The sequence below is a fragment of the Choloepus didactylus genome, chromosome 2 (assembly GCF_015220235.1).
Source record: "Choloepus didactylus isolate mChoDid1 chromosome 2, mChoDid1.pri, whole genome shotgun sequence".
NCBI classification, from domain to species: Eukaryota; Metazoa; Chordata; class Mammalia; order Pilosa; family Megalonychidae; genus Choloepus; species Choloepus didactylus.
The window spans coordinates 127,816,633-127,837,032 of record NC_051308.1 but is presented as its reverse complement, the minus strand read 5'-3'; the positions used below and the strand labels follow the sequence as shown (position 1 = coordinate 127,837,032).

Genomic DNA, 20,400 nt, shown 5'->3' with positions numbered 1-20,400 from the left:
CCAATGTCTTGCTCAGGGTTCCCATGTCTCTCGGATAAGTCTTCCCTGGTACTCTGTGTTGCTCAGACTGATACTTGCAAAAATATGGAATGCTTCACAAATTTGCTTGTCATCCTTGCACAGGGGACATGCTAATCTTGTTTATATCATTCCAATTTTAGTATATGTGCTGATGAAGCACTTCTTTGCCCATTTTTCCGCATTGGGTATTTGTCTTTTTGTTGTTGAGTTTTAGGAATTCTTTATATATTCTGAATAGTAAACCTTGTTAGATATGTTTTCTAAATATTTTCTCCCATTCTGTAGGTTGTCTTTAACTTGCTTGATAATGTCGTTTGCACAAAAGTTTTTAATTCTGATAAAATCCTATTTATAATTTTTTCTTTTGTTGCTTATGTTTTTGGTGTCATCCAAGACTCCATTGCCTAATATAAGGGTCTGAAAATTTTTCTTGAATTATTTTTGACAGCAATCTTAATTGTTCTCTGCATCCAGCCTCTTCTTTCTGTCTGCCTTCTTACTAGTTTATCACAGATTCTTTACAGCTATAATATATTACTAAATTTTGAGCAGTATATAAAATTTATCTTTGCTGTAATTGCATTTGTATTGGTAGGGCATCGTCTGTGAAATAGAATGTTCATTTGAGTAGACCATATAATAAAGTGTAGGTCATGGTATAACATGTAAGCGAGAAGATAATAGATTGCCATGTTAGAGCGCTTCAAAGAAAGATGGTATGTTTATTGGAACCTGAGAGAACCTTGCCTTGTGACTTTTTTATGTTTGATTAGCATTTAGGTAACATTTAAGTGTTTATTATACGCTAGTACTTTAGGTGCATTAATGTGTATTCATCTCAAAATATCCTTATTGGATACTTATATTATCCCCACTTTACAGTTGACTAAACTGAGGGAAACTTGAAATTATATATGTGTGTGTGTGTGTATGTGTGTGTGTGTGTGTGTATCTATATATCTATATGTATCTATTTCTATCTGTATATATATATGATCAAGGATCCAGAACTACTAAATAGGAAAGTGGATCTGACACAGGCAGTTTGTTTCCAAAGCATGTGCTCTTACCCACTTTGCTATACTGATTACTTTTAGTGTACATAAGAGAGTGAACAGTTCTGTGGAAATAATGACACTGTCCTAAACAGCACCCAACTTAATGGTGTAGTAATCTAGATTCTTTTATAAATGTGGAAACATTGATGACTGCATTATAATTACTGCTGAATAGCTTAGTGGTTTTTTAGACTTCTTTACCTCAAGTGTGCCAAGAATTCTAATCTTATTAAATGTGTTTTAAACACATAATGTTGAGAAACATGGTTTTAGAAATTTAAAGATCATGAAAAGTGTGCAGGCCAAGAGATTGTCTTGTAAGAGACAGTGCCTTAGAACATTATTGCAGACAGTAGATCTCTGGTGTGCTTTTTTTCTGGTTTCTATCCTAGATGTACTGAATCAGAATATTTGGGACCAGTATTCAGGGATTTTTTTTTTTAATAACCTTATGCAATTCAAGAGTCACTATCTTAGTGAACTTGCTATGGTTCAAATCCTGGTCCCCTCTGTGTGTTAAGCTCAGAAGCTTCATCAGGGTACAAAGATTAAATCTCTCTCTCAGGGACACTCATATTACAAAGCTGATGAAATTAATGTATTAAAATGGAATAATGATGAACTAATTTAGCAAATATAGAAGGAACTAGATTCCTTTTTCCTGGTAGATCAGGCACATGGGAAATCAAATTATAATTTTAAAAAAATTTGAACATGGAATCAGAACCAGGGAAGTTAACCATATGGTTTAAAACTTTAATGACATTTTTCTCCATTGTGGGGATATAACCATCACTAGGAACAACCAGATCAGGTGTTGGGTAGGCCACCCTCTTCCTTTAAACAGCAGTGGGAATTTTTTCTCTAGATAGGTTACTCTGTTAACACATTACATCAGGGAAGTCTTGCAGGGCTGTATGAACCCCTTATGCATCAAAAATTTATATATCAACCCAACTGTTGCTTCTCCTGCTTCTTCCTGACATTTCCATACCTGAGTTACTCCACCAAAACCTTGAGTGTTATCTTTGACTCCTGTCTCTCACAATCCACATGTAGTTCATTAGCAAATCCTGTAGGCTCTCCCTTCACCACACATTTATTCCATCCACTTGGGAAGAAACCTCTATGACCACTCATCTAGATTATTGCAAAAGCTTTCTCTCTAGTCACCCTGCTTCTATCCTCAAAGCAGCACCCAGAGTGATCTAGTCAAAATGTGTAGGTCAGAAGTTGTCACTCCTCCACTCAAAATTCTCCAGTGGCTTCCCATCTTCTTCAGAATACAAGTTATTAGTATGATTCCAGGCCCTTACACGATCTGGGGCTTTACCTCTTTACCTCTCTGACCTCATCTCTTACTTATTCTCATGCTTGGTCTCCTCTGTTCCAGCTTCATAATCTTACTTCAGGGTCTTTACATTTGCTCTTTTCTCCAGTTCTCATCCTTCCTCTTCTCTTCAGATATTTAATCAGAAGTCATCTTAGTGAAGCCTTTTCTGGCCACCATATCCAATTCCAAATCCTAACATTTCACATCCTCTTTCCCTACTTTATTTTTAAATGCTGCTTCTTAGCATTTGTCACTAGCTAACATACCATGTATTTTAGTTATTTAATTGTATCTGTCCTTTCTCTACCCCACCAGAATGTAAGCTCCCGTGAGGACAGTAAACTATTCAATCACCAGTGCCTGGCCATAGTAGGCATTCAGATATGTTGAATAAATGAGTGAATGAGTCAGCTCTAATTGCATCTGTCTTTATTTCATATTTAACTCCCAGAGGGCAGTCTAATTTCCAGTTTTTTTTTTACGGTTTATTGAGGACTTCAGCACTTCCATATTACTAAAAGGTTAATTTTCATTACTGGAGCTTCCCAGTCAGTTTCAGCAGTTCTCTGTTATCTACAGAATAAAACCAAACTTGATAGCAAGATAGTGTAACTACTGTCCTGGACTCATCTTATCTTACTTTTTTTCTTTTACTATTTCCAAATTAATCCTCTGTTCCTACAAAACTGATCCTACTTACAAAAAGCTTTTTTTCCCTCTTTTCTTTATCGCAGTTCTCTCATTTGTAATGCCCTCCTCTTCCCCCATCCCCCACCTTCAAAGTGCTTTTCAGAGTCCATCTTAGATCCTCCCTCCCTTTTCTTTATAGTTGTCTTTAATCCACCCAGCCCGTATCCTTCTCTTTCGTCTTAAGATCTATGCCATATATTATCTGTACTACTAATTTGGCATTTTAGCTGCCCTGAATTATGGTTATTTTTAAGTGGTTGATACATCCTTTCTGAGGGCTGTTAACTTTTGTTTATATAAGGTGTTGTGCTACCAGTGGTAAAGTATACAAAGATTGAAAAGTCAAGGTGCTTGAAGGTATGTTTGTCTTTATGTTCTCTGTGTCAGCCATGATCATTTGCATTTTATATTAGCTAAAGGTAGTGATTCTCCACCTTGGCAGTACATTAGAATTTTCCTGAGAAAGCTTTAAAAAATTCTAATGCTCAAGCCCTACTCCATCCAGATTGATTACATCAGAATCTCTTGGAGTAGAAGCGAGGCATTGGTACTGTTTAGCACTTCCCAGGTGATAAAATGTGTAGCCAGGATTCAGAACCACTGATGTAAGACAAAAGGGACTTTATTGGGTTATATAATGAAAATACAGGTATTTACACAGCCTTCAGACGTGACTGGATCCAGGGCTTAAATGATGGCCTCTGAACCCAGTCTCTGTTTTCTGTACCCCTCAGTTCTGCTTTCCTTTGTATTAGAACCATTTTCAGGCTCCTCATGTTGGCAAGGTAGGTGCCAGCAGCTCCATAATTGAATCGCAGTGTCTAAAATAGGCCTTTTTAAAAAGCCTGTTAATAAACTCCCTGAACTTTGTGTGTCAGTTTTTTAGAAAGTTGGAACCCAAGAAGAGTATATCTTCAACAATAGGGATAGGACCGGAGTTCTGGCAGCAGTAGTTCCCATGTTCATGGTAGAAGAAATCAGCAAGAAAGCAAAGAATGTCATTCATGAGTCCAGTCTTTAAGTCATATAATGTTTGCGTAGTCTTACCTGTGTATACTTAGAATGCTTGTGTATGCCTCGTGTAATACTAAGGATATTATAAGAATTGATGCTATTTCAATAGAGAAATTTAGCTTAGATACCAATATTATACAGTAATTCCATTATACAGTATTGTATATCCCTCCATCACTTTGTATGTTACATTGGCTTGACTTCTTTCACTATTCTTTTTGTCTTTATCTTTAATACCCAGCTTAGTGCCTGGGACCCAATAAATTGTTTGTTTTGTTTTGAGTGAATGAATGAATTGCTAAACACAAAAATCTGATCTTTTAAAGAAAGCACATGACTCAAATACAATGACATCTAGGCATTTGCTTAGGGGAAAAACATAAGTATGTGCTATATCTAAATCCTTCCCTTATTACCTCATTGGATTCTTAAAACGGTCATAGATATCAGCTGGTATTGTACTCGCAAATGAAGAAATTAAGGCTTAGGCAATTAAATGATAAAGCTGGGAAGTGAAACCAGTCCTGATTGCTGATGATTTTGAAGAAACACCAAAATTGGTGAAAAGATAGACCTTAGAATGCCACAACACAGCCTATATGTACCAGATTTTAAAGGCAGAAAGATTTGTTTCCCACTTGACCTGCTCATCTGGTATGGTTTTCACTGCCTAACTCGACCCTTTTGGAGTTGTCATTTACATTTGCTCTTTTGCTCCTGACTCAGAAGGCAAGGCGTTTGGTGTAGGTTTTTCCCTAATTTCTGAACCTGCTTTCAGAATAATACTCATTGTATCTGGCCACTTGGAACCCTTTACCTGTCTGTCCAGTCACCTATAAGAAAGTAGATTATTATGTGTGTGTGTGGGGGGGGGGGTCGGTTAACACCTTTAAACTCTTAAGCAACATGTTGCTTATGTGGTCTTTTAATTTATTTTTATCTTTTTTCCAAATGATTAGAACATACTCAGACTTTTCTACTTTCCAGTTCTGGATCTCCACATTTAGGCAGATGTGCTAATTAAACCAAATAGAGTCCTTTTCCTCCTTATGTGTTTGTGTGTGTGTATTTATGCTATTTAGGATAAGACATTTTATTACACTTACTGAGGTTGTGCCAATACTTTAAAATTTTGCTCTGTTTATTAGTTGATTGCTTAAGGCTTGCCACTTACTTTGTGCTTCTAAATGAGCTCCTAAGATAAATACTTGGAAGTCTTTTTACCAACAACATTCTAGATGTCTTAGATTAGGAGAGTCCCGAATGAGAGTCAAGGAATGATTTCCTTGTAATTTAGTGCATGGAGAAGTTGTAAATTAAAAGGGAATGGTTGGAAGAGATAACTAGAAAATGAGCTAGACAGCAGCTGCTATTTGGGTTCATTCTTGTCTGTTGTGAATTTTATGCTTGTCATTTTTATGCACTATGGTAAGTAGAATAATGTACAATGCTGAGTCTATGTGTGTGTTATGTAAGTTCTTTAGTAAATCTTCAAGTGTTTTAAGACATAACAGAAAGGCAGTTATTCCCTGGAGTTGGTAGAATTTGAAAAAATGAAATTGTTCTACTTAAACTTGCCTGTCTTCCCTACCTATTTGTCTATATCCAACAAAACTTATAATTCGTTTCTAATAGAGAATACAATTTCTGAGAATCATGTAAAATGATTTTTAATAGAGTAAATGTACAACAAATTATTTGGAAATCTCATCAATTATTTCTTGTAACATTGCTCCTAATTTTAGACATCTTTATGCTTTTCAAGCCTTAGCCCTTACTGATAATGATAAATAAAAATCAAATAAACTATATATATCTAAAATTTTATTTCTAAGAACATTTTTTGTCTCTATAGTGTCTCCAGATCTAAACTCGGTAGCTTGTTTGGAGAAAAATCCACACATACAGATAGTAACACTAAGTTTTATTTAGTGAAACAGTTACTCCATTCGGTTCTAGATATCACTAAGAATATATTTTTTCTAGGCCCCAAAGTAAATTCTCACTAGCTTCTAAGAACCTTCAGCCAGCAGGAATTTTATTTATCTGGTAAAGGAAATTGGAATTCTACAGCTAGTTTGATACCAAAATGTATGCATGGTAACAGCTTGGAATTGACACCTATTAAATTCATTACCCCAGAAAGTTTTTTTGTTTTTGATATACTGAAAGCCTTAGACCAGGAGGGAGAAAAAATGAACCAAATTGAGAGGCCCGATGTGTGTGGATTTTTTTTTTTTAAATCTTATCTCTCTCCTTGCCAAATTACATCCTGTATGTCTTTGGGAAAAACTCCCTTAAGAAATAGCATTGCATTCTATGCAAATAGAGCTTTCCTATCAGGATCACTTTCAGGAGGGGAAGAAATCCACTATGTATTTTTGAATACTTTTGGAATGAGGTGAAATAAAAATAAGAAAAACAAATATTTACGAAGGCACAGTTTACTATTACTTTGAAGTGTCACCTAATTTAAAACACAAGTAAACTTTGAAAGAAATGTTATAAAGTTGTTACTTTAAAGGGACATCAGGCAGGGACATTTTGGAAAACCTGTTTTTGTCAGTAAAATGTTGCCACTTTTTATAGTTGTTGATGAAGATTATGATGGTGGTAATAGAGAATAAGGGGGACTAAGACCCAAAGAGTTTCTGAATTGTTTTCTCAATAATTTAAAGGGTTTGCTCAGTTTAATAATTTAGGGTAACCAGTTAAGATAAATAACTGACAGTTGAGAGTCTCCTATTATATTTTAAGTATGTTCTGTTGAAGACTTGACATATATTATTATCTCATTTAATCTTCACAGTAATTCTAAGGAGTGAATGTTGTCCCACTTTAGGGAGAGGATGAGGTTTCAAAGAAATGAAGAGCAGGGGAAATTCAAATTCAAGTGTCCAACTCCAGAGCCTGTATGTTTTCTATTCTACCATAGTACCTCATATTAATTTTAAAAAGTGAGGTTTTGTACACATTAACTAATTGCCTTCTATATGTCATTTACTTTGCTAGACCCTTAATAGTGTAGAAAAGGAAAACAGGGTAGTTTGGCCCCAAAAAACTTGAGTCCTTTAGAACAGAATGGCATCTGTAGAACTAATTATTAACAGCAGTGATACATTAGGTGCTATCATAAATGTTCCAACAAAGTATGGTAAGAGTACAGAAGTTTCTTGAAATTGGGAGTACTGGGGAAGACTTCCTGGGAAGAAACAGAAGGAGCCAACCTTAAAAGATGGGAAGATTTAGACAGGCAACCCTGGGAAGAGAGGGAGACACAACTTTCAAGGACAGTGTGTCAACACCCAGAATGGAAGTGGTCTGGAATACATTCAGTAAGCTAATAAGAGAGGTCAAGTTTTTTGTAGACCTACTGGCAGGGAAACATACTGGCAGAAATGGCTTCTGAGGTGTACAAAACACGGGCTGTGTAAACTGATCTGGCCCTTTCTGATAATGGAGTGTATGTACTATTGAATGAAAGATTTCTCCCTGACCTGTCTTGATTTATCCAAAGAGCTGCAGTTGTTAAATATCAACTTCCTTTTGTCAAGGAAGTCATTTTAAAAGGTAATTATGAATAGATGCAATGTAGATGAAATATGTCAGCTCTTTTATTGAAAGATTACTTAATAAGCTAAAAGCTTGGGTTTTATAAATTCCTTTTTTCTGATACATTTTTTAATCCTACTAAAATATGGTTGTGAAAATCTAACAGAATTAAGCAATTTCTGGGGAATGGTGGGACATAAAACTTGCTGAGTTTAATTGATTTTAGTAATGTAAAATGAAATTTTGAATCTTGCAAGATTGGGTATTTTTACTTATTTTTAGAGAGGAGAGGATGGGGAGATGGAAAGAAATTGAAATCTAGGAAAATTTGCCTTCATTGATACTTAAAGATTTTAAATCCCTCCTTTAGATTAGAAACATAATGCAATGGATTTCATGACATTAATATTATTGAAATATTTAAATGTATGAAGGAGTGGGTGGAGTTGTATATAAGGTTTGAATTGCTCCATCTTTAAAGTACATGGAATTATATCCTTTACTGCAGATGTCATCTGATAAATGCAACATGCAGTGAAACTGTTACTTTTTGAAATAAGAACAGATTTTTTTTGAAGTTTTTATTCAACTAAAGTCCCTTTGTCAAGTGATTCTCAATTAGAGGGGTGGATGGCATACCTCCCCTCAATGGGAAATACCTGCTTTCTCCTTTCTTCCCCATCCCACCCTTGAGAAGGACTGAGTCACTGTTAATTATTGAAAGTGTCATCCCTCATTTGTATTGCAGGAAAAAAGTATTTTTATGTTTACTGGCTGCTTGGCCATTTCTTTCCCCTTTGGCTTGTGCTACTGATTTTGTTTGCTTCTATTAAATTTCATCTTACTAGTTTTGACCCAGTTTTGAAACTAGCTGATGAAGTTTTGAATTTTAAACTTAATTGCAGTTTTATTCAACCCCTTCAAATGTGTGACACTGCGGCTTTCATAAGCAAGACTTTAACTCTATTCCTTGTTTAAAAAATTTTCCAAAAGAACAAAGCCAAATCCATGTGACAGAGCACTAAAAATAATCCTCCAGGATTTTACTATCTGTTAATGCTAGAGTTCAATATCCTATTTCTAGTTCCACTCCTCTCTAAGTCTGTGACCTTTAACAAGGTTCTCCTTTATATTTTCTGATGTACTGGGATCACTTATTAAGTTTTTCATCACTTGAACTGTAATTTTCAGCACTTGAACTTGAAATGAAGTATTACTTGATGTTCTCCCTCTGACTTTTCTTTGTTGTATTTTTCCTTTAGTAAATGGAAGTAAGCTTTCAGTTTACTCTTCTCCTCAACATTATCCCCTTATTTAACCAAGTTAATCAACCTCTATTTTGAGCATAAGGCAATAAGCAGTTAGGAGGTAAATAAAGGCAAAGCTCCTGGTCACAGAGTGTATGTCAACTGTAACTTTAGAAATCCTTCCTTGTTGCCTTTAGCATTTTGTCAACCTTACCTCATTCAGTCCTTTAGCTTCCTTGACCTGGTTCTTGCAATCTTGATGTCTCAGTAATCTATCTTTGTTTATGTCACGTTCCATTTTTGTTGATGTCTCTTTCCATCTTTCAAAAATTTAATTTAATGGATGGGGATGTTGGCATGCTCCTTTATTAAAATTTTTATAATTCTCTTTTTCATGCAAGTAATTTATATTTCTTGTACAACCTTTAGAATATAGAGATAAGCCAAAGGGAAAAAAAAAAAGAAAAATATCTCTTGAAATAGCACCACTAGAAGTAGTACTAGTTAAAATTTAGTTGCGAGGAGATCTGAGATGGCAGTATAGAGAGGAGTGGAAGCTAGTTAGTCCCCCTGAACAACTAACAGACAACCAGGAACAACTAGTAAATAATCCGGAATAACTGCGGGGGGACAAATGTAACCATCCACTCATCACACACCAACCTGAATTGGGAGGAATGCCTGAGATTGCAGCATAAAATCTGTAAGTAAAAACTGCAGATCCAAGCCAGGAGCCCCCTCCCCCATGGCCAGAGCTGCAAAGCCTCCTGGAGCTAGAGAGCAGCTCTCTCTGAGTAAGTGAATACAGCTCAGCTGATCTCCCATTGGGGTTTTAATTAACAAGCATGGACTTCATCCCCAACAAGCAGACAGAGGCTTTGGGTGAAGACTGACCACTGAGAGCAGAGGGTGGCCGTGGACTGGCCCTGAAGGGGGCTTTCTGTCCTTGTTTCGGCTCAGTGGAGAAAGTCTCAGCCATATTCAGTTTCCAGTGCTCTGACCCAGACAGGGTGGAGATAGCACAGGCAGAGAGAGACCATCGAAATGCTAATGACCTCTCCCTAGGGGGTCTGTCTTCCCTAAGAGGAAAGGGGTGGGGCCCAGCTCTACTACCTGCTTTGCATTCAGAACCAGACCCTAGAGCCTGGGGGAAAACAGCCATGGGCCACACCTCCTTACACTGGTCTGGAGTTACAGGCTGACAGGCACCACCTGCTGGGCAGAAAAGCACAGTGACCCAAGGCCTCACAGGGTGTAACAATTTTTTAAGACACACCCTCGGGGAAACCGGGTACTGAATATTTCTTCCTTCTGGGACCTGAGCCTGTTTTTATCTGGGAAAATCTGATTGGGGTAACCAAGGAAACCATGCCTAGACAACAGAAAACTACAACCTACACTAAGAAAAACAAACTTATGACCCAGTCAGAGGAACAAACTTACAATTCAACTGAGATACAGGAATTTAAACAACTAATACTAAGGCAATTCAAAAAGTTCAGGGAAAATATGGCAAAAGAAATGAACCGTATAATGAAAACACTGGGCGTACATAAGGTAGAAATTGAAAGCTCGAAAAACCAACTGGCAGAATCTATGGAAATGAAAGGCACAACATGAGATGAAAGACACAATGGAAACATACAACAGCAGATCTCAAGAGGCAGAAGAAAACACTCAGGAACTGGAGAACAAGGCACCTGAAAAGCCTACAGACAAAAGAACAAATAGAGAAAAGAATGGAAAAATACAAGCAACGTCTCCAGGAACTTAAGGAAAAAACAAAAGTCAGGAATGTACGTGTCACTGGTGTCCCAGAAGGAGAAGAGAAGGGAAAAGGGGCAGAAGCAATAATAGAGGAAATAGTCAATGAAAATTTCCCATCTCTTATGAAAGACATAAAATTACAGATCCAAGAAGTACAGCATACCCCAAACAATAAATCTGAATATGCCCACACCAAGACACTTAATAATCAGATTATCAAACGTCAAAGATAAAGAGAGAATCCTGGAGGCAGCAAGAGAAAACCAATCCATCACATACAAACGAAGTTTGAGAAGACTATTTGCAGACAGTGGAGGCAAGAAGAAAGTGGGGTGATCTATTTAAGATACTGAAGAGAAAAACCACCAACCAAGAATCCTATATCTGGCAAAACTATCCTTCAGATATGAGGGAGAGCTTAAAATATTCTCTGACAAACAGACAATGACAGAGTTTGTTAACCATATACCTACTCTACAGGAAACACTAAACGAAGCACTGCAGAGAAAAAGGAAAAGACAGGAGTGAGAGGTTTGGAAAACAATTTTGAGAGACAGCAATGTAAGTATACTGAACAAAGATGACTGTGAGTATGGTTGAAAGAGGAAGGTTTGGACCATGTGGGACACGAGAACAAAAGATGAAAGATAAGACTGGGACTGTGTAACTCAGGGAAACCTAGGGTGCTGAATGATTGTAATAAAAGGTACAAATATGTTTTTACATGAGGTAGAACAAATGAATGTCAACATTGCAAGGTGTTAAAAATAGGGTGGGACTGGTGGGAAAATACAATCAATGCAAACTAGAGACTATAATTAACGGAAACATTGTATTATGCTTCCTTTAATATAACAAAGTAAATATACCTGTGCCAGTTTGAATGTATTGTGTCCCGCAAATGCCGTTATTTTTTGATGTGGTCTTGTGTGGGAAGACGTTATCACTTTTGATTAGATTTCTTTGAGTGTTTCTTTGGAGATGCGCCCCACCCAGCTGTGGGTGATGACTCTGATTGGATATTTCCATGGAGGCGTAGCCCTACCCATTTAGGGTGGGCCTTGATCAATGGAGCCATATAAATGAGCTGACAGGCAGAGGGAACTCAGTGCAGCTGAGTGAACTTTTGAAGAGGTGCTACAGCCAAGAGGAACACTTTGAAGAAAGCACAGGAGCTGCAGATGAGAGACATTTTGAAGACGGCCGTTGAAAGCAGACTCTTGCTCTGGAGAAGCTGAGAGAGGACAAATATCCCAAGTGCAACTAAGAGTGACATTTTTGAGGAACTGCAGCCTAGAGAGGAATGTCCTGGGAGAAAGCCATTTTGAAACCAGAACTTTGGAGCAGACGCCTGCCACATGTCTTCCCAGCTAACAGGTTTTCCGGACATCATTGGCCATCCTCCAGTGAAGGTATCCTTTGTTGATGGATATTTTATGGCCTTAAGACTGTAACTTTGTAACCAAATAAACCCCCTTTTATAAAAGCCAATCCATTTCTGGTGTTTTGCCTTCCGGCAGCATTAGCAAACTAGAACAATACCAAAGCTAAGTGCGTATGTGGGAGGAGGGATTAGGGGAAGGATATGGGATTCCTGGCATTGGTAATGTTGTCTGACTCTTTATTCTAGTTTAGGTTAATGCTATCTTTCCTTTTGTTGCTTCCTGGCTGTCATATTTTTGTTGTTGTTTTTCTCTCTCTTTCTCTTTTCTTTTTCTTTTGTCTCTGCCTTCTTTGACTCTTCCTCCTTCTTTGTGGAAGAAATGGAGATGTCCTTATATAGATAGTGACAATGATGCCGAATACATAAATATGTGACTATACAGGGAGCCAACAGTTGTTTCGTTAGGACGGAATGTATGGTATGTGAACAAAACCATCTTAAAAGAAAGGGGTTGATGAAGAAACCTTGAGGGCACTATATTGAGTGAAGTAAGAGAGACACACAAAGACAAATATTGCAGGGTCTCACTGATATGAACTAATTATAATATGTAAACTCATAGACATGAAATATAAGTTACCAGGAAATAGAATGAGGCTAAACAATGGGAAGCAGTTGCTTATGAGCAGAATATTCAATTAGGGTGAACTTAAATGTTTGGAAATGGACAGGGTGATGGTAACATGTTGTGAGAATAACTAACAGTGCTGAACGGTGTGTGAAGATGGTGGAAAGGGTAAGCTCAGAGTCACGTATGTCACCAGAAGGAAAGTTGGAGGTTGAAAGATGAGAATGTATAAAACAGTGAATCTTGTGGTAGACAATGTCCATGATTAACTACAAAAGATTAGAAATCTCTCTCATGAACTAGAGCAAATGTATGAAGTTAATAATAGAGAGGCATATAGGAAAAAAATATATACCTTTTATATATGCTACAGTTAGTAGTATTTTAACATTATTTCATCAATAGTAACAAATGTACTATACTAAAACCGTGAATCAGTAATGGAGGGAGGTTCATTAGGAGTATGGGAGGATTTGAGTTTCCTTTTTTGTGTTCATTTCTTTTCTGGAATAATGAAAATGTTCTAAAAATTGGAAAAAAAAATAATTGTGATGGATGCACAGCTGTATGATGGTATCGTGGGCAATTGATTGTACACTTTGGATCTTTGCATAGTTGTTTGGATCTTTGCATAGTTGTATGGTATGTGAACAATCTCAATTAAAAAAATACATAAAATTTAGTTGCTATACATATGTGTAAATTAATGTATATAATTTTAATAGAACTAGAGTATATCATTTTTTAAACCCGTTTCACTCAAGGGCATATCATAAACATCTATGCATGTCAACATACAGAGCATTTCTCAAACTTTTTGTACTCAGGACCCTTTTACACATTTAAAAATTGAGTTTTGTTTACTGTGACGTGACTATTAGATATTAAAACCAAGAGATTTTTAAAATATTACTTCATTTTAAAATAATAATAAATCTGTTGCATGTTAAGATTAATAGATATTTTATTTACAGGGGGAAAAAATCTATTTTCCAAAACAAAAAGAATGAGAACAGTAGCACTGTGTTACATTTTGGAAATCTTTTAGATGTCTGCTTTCAGTTTGTTGTGACATGTTGTGTCAGTTTGTACATACTGTTCCCTATGCCTGGAATACCCTCCCCAGTTTTGTTTACTCATCCTCCAATCTAGCTTAGACATCACTGCCTATCATTTTCAGCCCCTTTTGCAGAGTTGATTGCACCTTCCTTTGGGCTCCTCTCTGCCTTTTAATATCTGCTTGCTATATTACTACCTAGGTATTAGATACTGGAGGGCAATGACCTTGTTTCTGTCATCAGTCTTTACTTACTGATACTTCCTAGATGCTCAGTAAATGTTTGCTGAATGGATATGATTACTTTTTATATGCATTGTCAGTTCCATTATCCAAATGACCATTTTTTTTTCAATTGTACCAGTTCCATCACATTTTGTAATTTGAAAATTTTGGGGTGACTTCAGAATTCTATTATACCTTCAAACATCGTTTACATAAGTGGTATGTAAACCATGGCTGTGGCTTTATTTCTTTCAAGGAAGATGCTTTTGGTAGTTTATGAATATATATATGTTTATTTTTGGAATACACACATTTAAATTTGCTTGACTGAGAGGAGTTTCGAATTATGTAAGGATTATAATAAATGTGCCATGACAGAAAGTGGAATAGACCCTAGCCCACTCAGCAGTTCTGCTACAAGTAAACTAAAAAAATAAGCTTACTATTCAAAATAGGTTTACCAATTCTTGTAAATAAGTGATTGGCACCAACATTTGGCAAGTACAGAATTATAATTAAGTGCACATGCCAAGGAAAATATACACATGGGGAAATCTATATTGGAATTGTTAGTCCCCTGTAGTGTGATTTTCATGAGTTGAACAGCATTTCTTTCTGATTAGAACCCCCTTTTTATTGTTATTGCTCATTTAATATAGATGCCTATGTAGAGTATTTCCTTTTAATTTCTACCCATTTTCATCCCAGAAAAATAATCTGTTGTCTGACTCTACTCAACCATGGTATGGTTCTCAAACTGTGTGCTGAAGGATAGTCTTTGAAAATTGTATAGGATTTTATAGATGAAAAAAAGTTTGCAGCTCTTCTAACTCTTTGAGGAGTTGGACTATATGAGGAAACCCAACGTGGAAAATAATAATGTTTCCAGAATCACAAAGCTAGCTAGTTAACGGACAAACAGAGTCAGTAATTAGAACCAAGGTTGTCCACTCTATTTTGCTTCAGACAAGGCTTTCTTGACTTAAAAGATAAGTTTGGGCATGGAACAACTTTTCCTTTATTCTTTTTAGAATAAAAGTTAGTTCACAGTTAGGTCTGTAGTATAAACCTAAGGATGCTAAAGTTGTAAAGTATTTCTGGCTTTTCTAATTTTCCTCCCAGTACCAGCTTTATTTTCAAAAGACTCTTGAAAGCCTTTTTTTCTGTTTGAGAAAGGTTTGACTTTGATATTTTCCATTTAATGGAGTCATCAAGGACTTAAAATTGTTTGAAGGGAATGAGGTCAACAGAAGGTTCCTATCTGAAAGTAGGTCTCACTTTATTGATAGATAACTATGTTGCCGTTTGCTCCACACCAGTAAGTTGAATCATCTTCATACTCATTATCACAACAAATTAGTTTCAGCATCCTTTCTCTCGTAGTATGCTAGAATTATACTGAGAGGCCAATTTGAAGTCAGTCGTATTTATTATCATTACTAACTTCATTACTATGTATAGGTATTGCCCAATGATACTCCAGATCGTTTTTTCTCTTAAAGAGGTGTGTAATTATTTTCTCTTCCACATTTTATTTGATGAGAAATAAGAGATTGAGTCATGTGGCAGACAGAACACATGCTTCTAACTTATCTTTTCCCTCAAACTTTTAAAATGACAAAACTTTTAAAAATATGAGATAGAAGGAAGAATAAATTAGTAGCAGTGTAGAAAATGAGAGGACCACCAGTGGACCAAATTTTTTGAACAATTTCTGATAGAGAGAAAGCAGAATAGCTTAAATACGTGAAAAAATAAGATTGGAGGAAACCATAACCCAAAACATGTTGAAGAAAACTGCTGCAGAAATGGGACCATTTTGGAGGAGCTCATATCAATTTAAAGAATAGGAAGGAAGGGTGCTAAAACAGCCTTGGAGCTAACAGGGCCAGTTGGCTCTTCTCTTCTCTCCCATTTGGACTAAACTACAGACAGAAATAGCATTTGTCCTCAGAGTAAAGTATTGGGAATAAGCACTGGGACTAGCGAGGCAGAACAGTGCCTCAGGTATCTTCTGGCCGTTATGAGGTTCCTTTATAAGATAGAAAGGAACAGAAATCATCAGCAAGTCTACTCCTTCCCCCCCCACACACACACAATCACTTGAAACATGCTACAGGTAAACAGAACAGACAAGCTAATTTAATTTAATTTAAAATTCAAAAAGGAGCCAGGTAATCAATGACTGAACATTTGTGTAAAACCTGTATTACGAAAGAGAAGCACCAAACTCAACAAGCATTAGATCTAAATTCTTAGGAAACAGTCACTAGAGCAAGACTTTAAAAAAAATATAATCGATATCCTTAAAGAGATTCAAGAGGTTATTGGACACATGTAAAAGAAATAATCAGAAAGCTTGGGAACTAAAAAGTAGGACAGTCAAAATAATTGCGTGAATAACAAAATGGACACAGCTGAAGTCCATATTACTGAACTTGGAAAATGAAGCTGAGGAATTCTTCCCAAACAAAGCATAAAAAAGTTTCAGCTTCCATCTATAATAATAAGATCCAGAAAGGCAGAGTGGCAGTGGGGAAACAGAGGAGGGGGTTAGAATTAACAGTAAAAGAAATATTTGTCTTCATTCATTTTCTTCATAGCATTCATTAGGACCTCTAGTACAGTATTGAATAGTAGAAGTGATAAAAGTCATCTTTGCCTAATTTTTTTAATTAATGACACTGCTTATGTTTCAGTATCATTAGGTTTGCTGTAGAATTCTGGTAGATAGCCTTTATCAAGTTACAGTTTTTCTGTCCTTAATATTTTTACCAAAAACTGATAGTTTTGGTGTTGTTTTGTGATATTGGGATGGGTATTAAATTTTATTGTTTTTGTTCCTTTCATTTTTCCTTGAATTTGTAAATTGCATTAACTTATTACTATTGAACTATCTTTGCATTGGGATAAACAATATTTGGTATTGGTGTACTACTTAACTTGCTAATATTTTATTTAGGTGCTTTGTTTCAGTGTTCATAAATGGGCTAGGAACATACTTTTCTCTTTTTTGTGATTCTACTATATTGTGACCAACTACTAAGTAGTCAACTTTTTAAAGAAAAATTCAGAATTATGAAAGCAGCTCATATATCCCAAAATCAGAACAAACCTATATGCTGTTCATAACAGCTCTGGGATGTTCTGTGAAAAGGAAATCGTAGGCTTCCTGAACAGTATAGGTTTAAATAGGAAATTTTATTTCAAGGAAAGTTTTGTAATATGTTCATTTACTCTTCATAATTCTCTTAGTGTGAATTTTATTTCTCTTTAGGTACGCATAGCTGCTAAATTCATCACTCATGCACCCCCAGGGGAATTTAATGAAGTGTTTAATGGTGAGTAAAGATTTGTATTTAGTTTTAAGCCTTCCTTAATTACTGTCGCTTATTGAGTATCTACAATATCTTTTAATCTACTACAAATTACAGCCATAGCCAAAGAAATCAAGGTGCAAAGAGGTTAAAATAACTTGTTCAAGGACACATAGCTAGTAAGTGTCAGAGCAAGGATTCAAACCCAGATCTGAGTCAAAAGCATGCTCTTAACCCACAAATTAGAATACCTATCTTATATGAGTAAAGATTTAAGGTAGTTTATTATCAATAACTTTTAAAAATAATAAATTGTTTTCATAGTTTTGTATTCATTATTATAAATCATAGTTTAAATTTCTTCAGTGCCTTCAAACTCAGGCAGTGCCAGAGTATAAGACTCTCTATGGTCATTGGCGCTGAGCTGACTGTATCATAATAATCTGGGAAGTTTGCTGAATATACAGATTCCAACATTATCATCCCCTCAAGATTATCATTCATTAAACCTGGAACGTAGCCGAGTACTGTGTATTTTATCAAGTTCTCCCAAATGATTCTGAATCACAGCCAGTTTGGGAACCACTACAGTACACTTATAGAGTCTACTATACTACTCACTCTCTCAACACAATTTACAAGATGAAAAATATAGATGAAACATCTTAAATTTAGCAGTTAAATAAATCATTGTAGTCTCATTTAAGTTATCAGATTAATTCATCTTAAAATTCCCTACAATTAAAAATCATAATCTTTGGTCATCTTGGTTTAGTTTAGTTTAGTTTAGCAAACATTTATATTGAACTCTACCATTATATCAGAAGATGGGTGATACTCATCTGTTCCTGGACCACAGTCCCACACATAATAGAACAATCAGAATTTTCATTGGGAAAGTTAATAATGCAGAGAAAGCATAACCAGGAGAAATACAAACATTTTAAAGAGCAAACTGAATAATACAGTAGACATAAATCAATATGTTCTTTATGGAATTGCTTGTGGACTGTGAGAACTGTAACAGCCAGAGAAACAGTTCCAGGATTCAGCATTTCCTTAGTCTTTGTTCCATGTTCACCAAACATAAATTTTCAACAATTGTGCTTTTAGAAAATTCTCATAAACTTGAACTTTATCCAACTGATAAGCTCAGGTAAATTCTTAACAAAATTAGTGTTCTGTCTAGTTAGAAGTCCCTTGTTTATATCTGACAACTGAGTGTACTTTTACAGGTATATCATGAGAATAATTGATACTAAAGATTAGATTAGGAATTGACAAACTGCTTGTTGCTTGTGGGCTGGATTTTATTGGCATATTAGACATTTGCCACTGCCAGGTTTGCCTGTCAGAAGCCCTGTCAATGGCCTTTGGCTTGTAATTAGCTTTCCAAAGCTCTTAGAGTTAATGCTTGATAGTTTCTCAGTAACACTTTTCTTTTTGCCAAAAGAAAAGTGATTAGACTCTTGATACACAGTTTTTTTTTTTTTTTTAAAAGATTGTAGACCCCCACATCAGATTCTCCAAAGAAAAATATGTTCAGCAATTTCACTGCCACTGAATTATGCCCTGATATCTTGGCCTAATGTTGTAGAAAAGCCTGCAGTTCTTCATCTAGGCTAATTTTAAAGGATTTTTTTAAATACAAAATTAAAAACTCCTAAACTGTAACATTCTGTAAACTGTGTTTTCATTTGCTATGAAATTCCTTGAGAATTTATTGCTGGATTATTATAGCACAAATAATTGTATGAAAATCTATGAAATTAGCATGTGTTCATTTTGCATAGCCTGATTTTTAAAAAATCTAATTTAGAAATCTGTTAAATTTGCCATCTACTAAACATTTTTAATGTCATTTTTCTTCGTCAGATGTTCGGCTACTACTTAATAATGACAATCTTCTCAGGGAAGGGGCAGCACAGTAAGTACCTTTCTAAATCTGCTTACATCTTATTCTAAATAATACCTCAGGAACTGTGTTTTAAAGACTTTAAAAATAAAGCGGTTAGTTTGGGAAGTTTTAGTTGTTTTTTTCCTTGGAGAACACATTTTCCCCCCAAATGTTATTTACTTCCTCAAAGCTTACTTTTATTTTTGACCAAATTTTCCCCACTTATTCAACTCTTACTTCACCCTCTCTCTGTGTCAGATACCTTCCAGTACATTTAATTATATCTCCTACTTTGTCTTGCCTCAGGGAGCCAAGGATAAAGAAGACATTTCCAAAATAGTGTAACAGTTCAAGATTCTTTTGAATTACTGAGAGCCTCTTCCTAGTTAAAACTATTGGCAATTCACAATAATCAGATTGCTTAAATTTAGGAATTTTATAAGTGGGAGCTTAAAGTGGAGAAGAAAAGGTAATTTCAGAGTTTGGGATGCTTCTGAGATCTTTGTGGGGAGGAGTCCCTTCAGAAAGCTAGAAGGCATTATGCTAATACTGAATGTCTGGGGAGGAAGGGAAAAAGCACCAGATAATGTTTCAACATACTCTTTCACTGTTCTGTGAACTACTATTTGTGTTTGTTTATATAATTCTTTAATCTTCCTCCCCTCCCCCCCCTTTTTTTTTACTTTTTAAAAAAACAGTGCATTTGCCCAATATAACATGGATCAGTTCACACCTGTGAAGATAGAAGGATATGACGATCAGGTAATAATTGTTCCCGTTAGGTAGGCTATACCTGCCAGGTAGTAGAAATCCTAGAAACCAAAGCAGATATGTGAAGATCAGATGCTGAATAAATACATGTCTTAATTTTCATAGTTTTGTAAATATTCTACCTATTAAGAAATTCTTCCTCTCTCTGATAACACTGGGAGTGTCTTTGACAACACAGGAGAGCTGCCCCTAACAAGAACAGTGAAAATAAAAGAAATTGATTCTTACTTGTTTCCAGCTGTACCTAATTCTTCTTGGCAAGAATAATGACACATTTTATTAGAAAAACAGAGACATTCCTATTGAAAAACAAGAACAAAGCAAATGGTCCCGTTATTACCATAGTTATTAACATCTTATGAGAGGGCTTTGCAAATGAATTAACATACACTTTAAAGGCAAATGCCAATATGTACCAAATACCTTTTAAAACTCTGAA

General features: G+C 35.7%; 1 protein-coding gene and 1 non-coding gene across 2 annotated transcripts in view; one reads left to right on the top strand and one right to left on the bottom strand.

Annotated features, from left to right (window-relative positions):
* CAPZA1 (capping actin protein of muscle Z-line subunit alpha 1) overlaps positions 1-20,400 on the top strand; it is a 44,724-nt gene that overhangs the window by 9,725 nt on the left and 14,599 nt on the right. The window contains exons 2-4 of the mRNA XM_037826367.1: positions 17,254-17,317; positions 19,169-19,220; positions 19,889-19,952. Coding sequence (XP_037682295.1) covers positions 17,254-17,317; positions 19,169-19,220; positions 19,889-19,952 — 180 coding nt within the window. The remainder of the gene's footprint in view (positions 1-17,253; positions 17,318-19,168; positions 19,221-19,888; positions 19,953-20,400) is intronic.
* Positions 79-181, bottom strand: LOC119528258. The gene has a single exon (XR_005215578.1). It is a non-coding gene; the product is annotated as a U6 spliceosomal RNA (small nuclear RNA).